The 9,657-nt window shown below is 42.0% G+C and overlaps 1 protein-coding gene across 1 annotated transcript; it reads right to left on the reverse strand.

The window, feature by feature from the left end:
- Positions 1-1,184: 1,184 nt before the first annotated feature.
- Positions 1,185-2,447, reverse strand: LOC132871283 (putative nuclease HARBI1). Its single transcript, XM_060905403.1, has one exon. It carries the CDS (start codon positions 2,445-2,447, stop codon positions 1,185-1,187), a length of 1,263 nt encoding a protein of 420 aa, XP_060761386.1.
- Between the last annotated feature and the right edge of the window lie 7,210 nt (positions 2,448-9,657).

Here is a 9,657-nt window from a genome sequence, read left to right on the forward strand (position 1 = left end):
CGCACCATGCAGCACCACCGTACCTGCAGACACCGCATCATCATGCAGATGCATACACACCATTACACACCACCCCATCACACAGCGCTCAACGTACACGCACTGCCCCAGGTTTCTCGTACAGAAGGGCACTGCTGCAAGAGGATAACGTGGACACAAAGTGCCTCATTGTGCCTGCTAGTTTAATTTTTTGTTATGTAGTTTTATTAGTGTGCATAGTTTTATAACTTTTCTTATTGTGTGAACATTTCTTAAACCATTTTTATTTAATTCATATTACTTTTTTAAATTGTGTGTGAACATTTCTTAAAGCATTATTTTATTCATATAACTTTAAATTGTGTGTGAGCATTTCTTAGAATTTTTAATTCATATTACTTTTTAAATTGTGTGAACATTTCTTAAAGCATTTTTATTTAATTCATATAACTTTTTAAATTGTGTGATCATTTTGAAAATCAGTCTTATCCAATAAAAAAGAAATTCAAGAAATGGTTCAGTTACTTGTTTATTTAAAAGAGAAGCAGTATACAAAAGTGAATGCAATGCAGTGGTTATTACAGTCTGTTTAAGGGTCCTCTGACTCTTTTCCCCTCTGCCTCCATTATAGTCAGGTAACTGTTGCTTTGTGTGGAAGGCTGTACTTTCTGTTTATCAAAGCAGGTGTAAATTGTCTGTCTGGCAGGTAAGTCAGGTTGATGTGTAAACAATTTCACAATATTCTTATCCAATAGAAAGCAGGCAAGAAATGGTTTGAGTCACTTGTCTATATATATATATATATATATATATATATATATATATATATATATATATATATATATATATATATATATATATATACACAACACCCGCAAAGTTTACTAAATATCCACAGTATACTAAATAAATCCACACTAAAGAATTCTATATACAAAAAGTGATTGGTTCATTAAAAAAGCAGTGAACAGAAGTTACAGTGGTACATACAAAACTGTTCAAGGGTTAAGGAACTTTGTAATCACTCTTCTGACCCTTCTCCCCTCTGTCTCATTACAGTCATATGTACAACACCCGCACAGTTTACTAAATATCCACAGTATACTAAATAAATCCACACTAAAGAATTCTGTATACAAAAAGTGATTGGTTCATTAAAAAAGCAGTGAACAGAAGTTACAGTGGTACATACAAAAAAAAACTGTTCAAGGGTCAAGGAACTTTGTAATCACTCTTCTGACCCTTCTCCCCTCTGTCTCATTACAGTCAGTCAGGTAACTGTTGCTTTGTGTGGAAGGCTGTACTTCCTGGTCACATTGTACAGCACTCTCCACACAGTGTTCATCCATGGTCTCACTGTTTTCTTCACAGTAGTTGTGGAGAGCAAAGCAGGCATAAATTACATAGGGCAAGTCACTGAGGTTTATGTCCATTGCTCTTCTCAGGGATGCAAATCTGGCCTTAAGCCGACCAAAAGCGCACTCAATGACCATGCGTGCCCTACACAAACATAACCCAAAGTACTGCTCTTGTGGCATGGAGCCACCGTTTGAATATTCCTTCATCAGGAAAGGTAGTAGTGGATAGGCTGGGTCACCCAGGAGCAATATGGGGATGGGTTCCTCATCATCCACTATCCGCTTTTTCAATGCTGGAATCTTGCCGGTTTTAAAGTAGGCGCTGATCTTTGAATTAGCAAACACTCGCGCATCGTGCGTACTGCCAGGCCACTTTATAACTACATCCATAAATCTGTACTTGTAGTCACACACTGCTTGTACATTTAACGAATGTTTACCCTTTCTGTTGATGTAGTCCATGGCTTGGGATGATGGCTGCTTGATTTCAATGTGGGTCCCGTCGACCGCTTCCAAACACTGTGGCATGCCATATACACGGTGAAAGCCAGACACAAGCTCCTCTGCCTCGGGTTCTGTGAAGGGCAGCTTGATATATTTCGGACCAAGGTGGAGAGCGATGGCTTTGCATGTCTGCCTCACGACGACGGAGACAGCCTGCCGCGACAGGCGGAAGGAGTTAGCCGTCTTCCGTAGCCTTCCCTCGTCGCTCAGGTAGTACAGCGTGCAAGTGACCTTCTTTAATGGTCCAATTGCTTCTCTCATGTTGGTTGTTTGGCCTTCAATATGAGGACGAAGTTCTTCACTCAGGGACACAAGTGAAGCTCTGGACATCCGAAAGTTCTCTCTCCACTCTGCATCCACGACAACACCATTCACGAAGTTGTCCCACCAGCTACTGGTTCTTCCTGGTCTCACCCAAAATCTTCTTCTTTTGGCCCGTCTAGTTACACACCGTGGTGGGTTTAAAAGAATCTGACGCGTGTGGCCATGTAAGCGTCTCCGCCGCTTGCCTAGTCGCTGCAACTCCTCTAAATTTTGTCTCAATAATGCGAATAAACTTAGCAGCGTCTGCAGCACTGAAAATACTACTACCATGGGGGCCGCCATTGTTGTTGTTATGAATGAGGCGCGCGAGAGTCATGTGGCTGGTCATGTGGCTGTGATGTCATCGTAAACAAATCCGTTTTACTCATCCAGATGACTTCGCAACAGCAACGTTGCCAGATCTTTCCACTCTGGAACCCGTTCTCAAAAAGATTGCGTTTTGGGCACCCAAAATGCCGGTGCCGTGTGGACGCCAGGCCTAAACGATAAGCAATTGTATCGAGGTCACCTGAATCCGTTGCCGTGTGGACAGGGCCTAAATCATTCTAGCTAGCGCTTCGCTATCTTAGCCTTAGAATGCATGGGCTCAATTCCATGGTAGTGAGTATGGAGTTACAGGGGCCTTTCATGTAACGTAAGTACTTGTACTAGTACCACATGCAGATAGAAGTAAGTTTTCTAATTACAGAGTAACTCTGGATATCCTTTGTTTCTTCACATACAGCAGTTAAAGACCTTGAAGTGATCATTGACTCCAGTCTTTCATTTGAAACTCATATAAATAACATTACATGGATAGCTTTCTTTCATCTCAGAAATATTGCTAAGAAATATGTCACTACATGATTCTGAGAAAAAATAGTTTGTTTTTGTTACCTCTAGGTTGGCTTATTGAAAGAAAGAAAGAAAGAAAGAAAGAAAGAAAGAAAGAAAGAAAGAAAGCACAACTTTATTCATCACACACTTGTGAAATTTCCTCTCTGCATTTAACCCATCTGAAGCAGTGAACACACACATGCACACGTATGAGCAATGAGCACACACACATACCCAGAGCAGTGGGCAGCCATGCTAACAGCTCCCGGGGAGCAGTTGGGAGTTAGGTGCCTCGCTCAAGGGCACCTCAGCCCAAGGCCGTCCCATATTAACCTAACCGCATGTCTTTGGAGTGTGGGGGAAAACCGGAGGACCCAGAGGAAACCCACGCAGACATGGGGAGAACATGCAAACTCCACACAGAAAGGCCCCCGCTGGCCGCTGGGTTTGAACTCAGAACCTTCTTGCTGTGAGGCGACCGTGCTAACCACTACACCACCATGCCGCCACGGTGGCGTAATGCTTTACTGTCTGGATGTTCCAATAATTGCATAAACAAGCTCCAGTTAGTTCAAAATGCAGCAGCAAGAGTCCTTACTAGGTGCAGGTTATCTGTTGGTACCTCATATAGTGAAGGCTACATCAGGGGGCAGAGCCTTTTCTTACAAAGCCCCACAGTTATGAAATAGACTTCCAAGTCATGTTTGGGACTTAGAAACAGTCTCAGTGTGTCAGTAACAGTGTTGAAAACAGAAGCTTGGAACAGCCTCCAAACATGGCTGCTCTGGACTACAACACCCAAGTCACAGCGCCCTCTGTTACCTGATTACTAACTGCACCTGCCTCTCATTCCTCAGCAATCACCTCGCCTACTTAAGCCCAACTCTCACACACTCATGTCGCGAAGTATCATTTAGTGTTTCTGTGCCTAACTTTACCGAGCTGTTCATTTTCTGCCTGACTTCCCGTGTTTAGACCATTATCTATGTTCAGTCCCTGACCTCGATCTATTGTCTTTTCTGTGTTATCCTGTTTGCCGATCAACTGACCCCTGACTGTTACTCTGAATATGATTCCTACCCTTTGTTTTGACTCAGTTTTGGATCACGGGAACTTAGAATACCTAAAGACCGCCAAATGACTCAACCCATGACAAGCCAGGTGGGCCCTGTTTTTCACTTGCTTTCAGTTCATGATATACTGTCCCTGCACCAGAAATACCAAAGTGGATGCACTCTCTCAAATTCACAATTCTTCACCCCACACCTCTGAACCAACTCCCATCTTATCACCAGAATGTTTCGCGCAAGCCATCACTTGGGACTTAGACAAGGAGATCAAACAGTCAGAACCCCGATTCCTCCTGAGAACTGTCCATCCGGACTTCTGCACATCCCACCCAACCTCAGCAGAAGACTCATCACCTAGGCACATGCATCCCCCACCACTAGTCACCCCAGCAATTACCACATATACCAACTGATAAAGAACAAGTACTGGTGGGAGAACATGATTTCAGATATCAATCACTTTGTCTTCTCATGCTCAGTCTGTGCCCAAGCCAAAGTACCATGCTCTCCACCTGCCGAGAAATTATGTCCTGTCCTGGTACCTCAGAGACCCTGGTCACACATCACCATTGACTTCATCACAGACCTACCACCATCCCAAGGTAACACAGTCATTATGGTAATCATAGACAGATTCTCTAAAGCAATCAGACTTACCCTGTTATCAGGACTACCCACTGTATTCCAAACTGCCAAACTAATCTTTAACCATGTCTTCTGTTATTTTGGTCTCCCCAAGGACATGGTGAGTGACTGGGGTCCCCAATTCATTTCCAGACTATGGTCCAGTTTCATGGAAAGACTAAGAGTTTCAGTAAGCCTCACGTCCAATTACCACCCTCAAACCAACAGCCAGGTAGAAGGCACCAATCAGGAGGTGGGATGTTTTCTGCACATTTTTTGCATGTGAAACCAGGGGGATTGGGCATAATTCCTCCCATGGGCCAAGTATGCACAAAATTCACTCAAACATTCTGCCACACAGTTGGCCCCATTCCAATGCATACTTGGCTATCAAACACCCCCCCCCCCCCCCATTCCCATGGGACGACACACCCACCCAGGTACCGACAATTGACTCCTGGTTCAAGCATAGCCAGCAGGTATGGGAAGAGGTACACCAAAGTCTAGAACTAGTAAATGCAAAGTATAAACAATATGCAGACAAATGCAGAAGTAAAAATCTGGAGTACTTTCCAGGAGATTGGGTATGGGGCTCCATGAGGGATCTAAGGGAGCCCAACCCATGCAAAAAACTGCAAACCCAGGACATTGGCCCATACAAAGTTCTATGCAAAATCAATGAAGTTTTCTACAAACTAGAGCTCCCACCTCACAGCAGAATGGCACCAACTTTCCATATTTCCTGCCTGAAACCAGCCATCCAAGGTCCCCTAGCCACAAACACACCCACCCAAAAGTCCCCCTCCCCAAACATTGAAGGTGAACCCATCTACCAAGTAAATAAGATCCTGAACTCCCAAAGCACACAAGGTCAGCTGGAGTACCTGGTAGACTGGTAGGGCTATGGTCCAGAGGAGTGAAGTTGGGTGAGCTCCAGGGACATCCTGGACCCACTCCTGATACAGGAGTTCCACAGCCAGCATCTTAACAAGCCTGCATTTAGAGGGAGAGTCTGGCTCAGTCTGCAGTTTTCTTCTCCCCACTCTTCCCTGCACCTGCATCTGTAGGTGCCTGCAGATTGACCCATTGTTTAAGTCTAGGCTGAAAACATATCTTTTTCATCAAGGCATTTATTTATTTATTTATTTATTTTAGGTAAAGGAGTAGATCTGGAGGTCCTCAGGCATAAAGTGTTTTGGTAAACTGGGATTTATGGATGCTGTCACCCCCTAACTCTCACACATTTACTTAGGTTTGTTGACAGTGGAGTGGCTGGCTGCTTTATGTCACAGGGCTCCCTCATATCTGTGTTACCTTCTGGCTCTCCTTTTTAGTTATGCCGTCATAGTTATTCTTGCTGGAGTCCCTGCTTGCACTCAGTACAAAATGTATACTGTTCTTAACCATTAGGTGACATTGGGCATACCTAACCACCTGTGTGTCCCCCCTGTCTCTCCCTTTGTCTGTCTCTCACTGTCGAGTTACACGTCAATCCTGAGACACCAGTGATATTGACCTCTTCTGCTTTTCAGACCTGTCTGATCCATCCTGATGCTCTACATCTGGATGGAGTCTCATCACATTGCTCCTGTGAAGGATGGCCCCATATGCACAGTTGAAAATTGCACTTGGAAGATGTCTCTGGACACTTACAGTTTTGCTATGATGGCTGAGGACTACAATTGCCATGATAACTTTAGGACTGCAGCTGCCGTGAACAGTTTTGCCCTCAAGTCTCCATCAAGGAACAGTAATAACTTCAACAAAATAGACTTCCTGCTAAAATTAAAATGATTTTCGTGGTTACACAGTTGTACTTTGTGACTATATAGGGGACAGTTATAGAAGCAAGTTATTTATAATCATGCTAGCCGTTATCACCCAAATGGGGATGGGTTCCCTTTTGAGTCTGGTTTCTCTCAAGGTTTCTTCCTCATGTCATCTGAGGGAGATTTTCCTTGCCACCGTCGCCACAGACTTGCTAATCAAGGATAAATAAATTTATTAGGGATAAAATTAGCTCATCTTTAAAGTATTTAATTTTCTTTAAAGCTGCTTTGTGACAATGTCTGTTGTTAAAAGTGCTATACAACTAAACTTGACTTGAAGTCATCGTAACTGCAGATTACAGCAAAGTTTGACAATGACTGGCACAAGTGTATGCACGTGATTGTTAGCCCAATTCAGTAAACATCTATCGATAAACTTGCAGAAGTTACATCTAAAATAACAATGGTAGAAACCTGTTGTGCTTTTGGATGTTATAACAGATGTGGAGATAAGCCTGGTTTAACTTTTCACCACTTTCTGCCGAACCCAGACAGACTAGAAAAATGATGAACTGCAGTAATGGGAAGCCTGGATGCCAACAAAACATTCCCATGTGTGGAGAAAATTTTATATCAGGTTATTGTGAAAGCTCTGTGCAACATTAAAATGTATATCTGGAAGTGGGCTTTGGACATGATATATTTTATTAGACCTAATGCTTGGCTAGACTAGCAGCATGTTTATGTACTGATAATGTAGATTCAGCTAAACACCATAAAATATGCTAGATCTAGGGTTTGACTTGTTTATTACTATTAGAAGTCCTTTGTCATAAAGTTTTCTTTATTGGGAATTTCCCATAACATTCCGGCATGCACGAAACCTGCCCCAAAATATTGGTAGATGTGTACTTTTGTATGACTTTAGCATCTCTGGTGTATTTAGAAGTTCCAAATACTAAATAATTCAGGATGTCGTAGTGTCCCAAATCTGGTATCTGGTTTACCATACACTTTTCAATTGGAATAAATACATTTGTGGGTAAATTAAGAAGAAGCCTTTTATTTTTGTCACATGTACACTCAAACACAGCAAAATTCCTCTTCTGAACTACACTACCGTTCAAAAGTTTGGGGTCACCCAGACAATTTTGTGTTTTCCATGAAAAGTCACACTTTTATTTACCACCGTAAGTTGTAAAATGAATTGAAAATATAGTCAAGACATTTTTCTGGCCATTTTGAGCATTTAATCGACCCCACAAATGTGATGCTCCAGAAACTCAATCTGCTCAAAGGAAGGTCAGTTTTATAGCTTCTCTAAAGAGCTAAACTGTTTTCAGCTGTGCTAACATGATTGTACAAGGGTTTTCTAATCATCCATTAGCCTTCTGAGGCAAATGAGCAAACACATTGTACCATTAGAACACTGGAGTGATAGTTGCTGGAAATAGGTCTCTATACACCTATGTAGATATTGCACCAAAAACCAGACATTTAGTAGAATTTAGCTAGAATAGTCATTTACCACATTAGCAATGTATAGAGTGTATTTCTGATTAGTTTAAAGTGATCGTCATTGAAAAGAATAGTGCTTTTCTTTCAAAAATAAGGAAATTTCAAAGGGACCCCAAACTTTTGAATGGTAGTGTAACTGGAGCTTGTTTATGCAATTATTGCAACATCCAGACAGTAAAGCATTACAGAGCATTATGCTTTAGTGGTTAGCACGGTTGCCTCACAGCAAGAAGGCTTTCGGTTCGAATCCAGCGGCCGGCGAGGGCCTTTCTGTGGGGAGTTTGCATGTTCTCCCCTTGTCCGCGTGGGTTTCCTCTGGGTGCTCCGGTTTCCCCCACAGTCTAAAGACATGCGGTTAGGTTGATGTGGGACGGCCTTGGGCTAAGGTGCCCTTGAGCGAGGCACCTACTGTAACTCCCAGTTGCTCCCCTGTTAGCATGGCTGCCCACTGCTCTGGGTATGTGTGTGCACTCATGTGTGTCTGTTCACTGCTTCAGATGGGTTAAATGCAGAGAGAAAATTTCACAAGTGTGTGATGAATAACGTTGCGCTTTATTTCTTTCAACCCAATCTGAAGCAGTAAACGTGTGTGCGACACACTCACTCACACACATACACAGAGAGAGAGAGAGAGAGAGAAAGAAAGCGAACGCACAGCAGGCATTATAAATGAATATATTTGTAGGTAAATTATATGGATCTCTGATGCCTGCATGTTTCAGCTTTTGGATGCAAGGTAATCTGCTGGTATTATCTAAAATTTTAATCCTCACAATGTTTTCTGTATGTCACCATCTTGGTATGACACAGTTCCATAATTCTGTTAATTAGTTAAAGCTAAAGCTCCTTGCATAAAAAAAATCCCAGCTCCTCATGTTCAGGTATTTCTGTAGGGCTATACTGTTTACCTCAAGAGGTAGGAAAACTGTCCCAAAATGGAGAAAAGTGACCCTCAGCACATCAAAATGATCACATCTCATCCATGTGATATTGTTCTTGCAAGACATAGGAAAATGTTTTGGACAATTAATTTTTATTTTTATTTTTTTTTAATTTTCAGATAGCCTTACAGTCAGCACCTTTAACTTGAAAGTGTGAGTGGAAACAGTAAGGAAGTTTGATTATTTGAAAAGATAAAGTGAGTTTTCTTGAATAGATAATGTAATAGTAAGTTGTTTTAACTTGAAATAACCAATGAACTTTAATTAAATAACTTGTATAACTTCTGTATTGAAACAAATGTTATCTTCCAGTTGAGTTTACTCACATTTTTAAGGTACAGTAGCAGTTGAACTTTTGTTTCTAAGTTTGGAGTTTGCATCAAGTTAAATTAGCATCAAATGTTTCATTAGGTGTGGAAGCTCTTACCCCAAAAACACATTGGTTCAAACCATTTTACAAAAGAGGGGAAATATTACAGGAGCTTCAAAAGCTGAACCTGTCGTGGGGAGAAGCACAACATGCTGCCAAGGACCGCATGCGATGGAGAGAGCTCATTGAAGCCTTATGTCCCACAGGGGACGAAGAGGAGTAAGTAAGTAAGTTTCATTAGGTATGGAAGCTCTAACCCTAAAAACACATTGGTTCAAACCATTTTACAAAAGAGGTGAAATATTAACTTATTTGATGGGGTTGCATGGTGGTGCAGTGTTTAGCACTGTTGCCTCACAGCAAGAAGGGTCTGGGTTTGAGCCC

This window comes from Neoarius graeffei, chromosome 23 (genome assembly GCF_027579695.1).
Source record: "Neoarius graeffei isolate fNeoGra1 chromosome 23, fNeoGra1.pri, whole genome shotgun sequence".
Classification (NCBI taxonomy): Eukaryota; Metazoa; Chordata; class Actinopteri; order Siluriformes; family Ariidae; genus Neoarius; species Neoarius graeffei.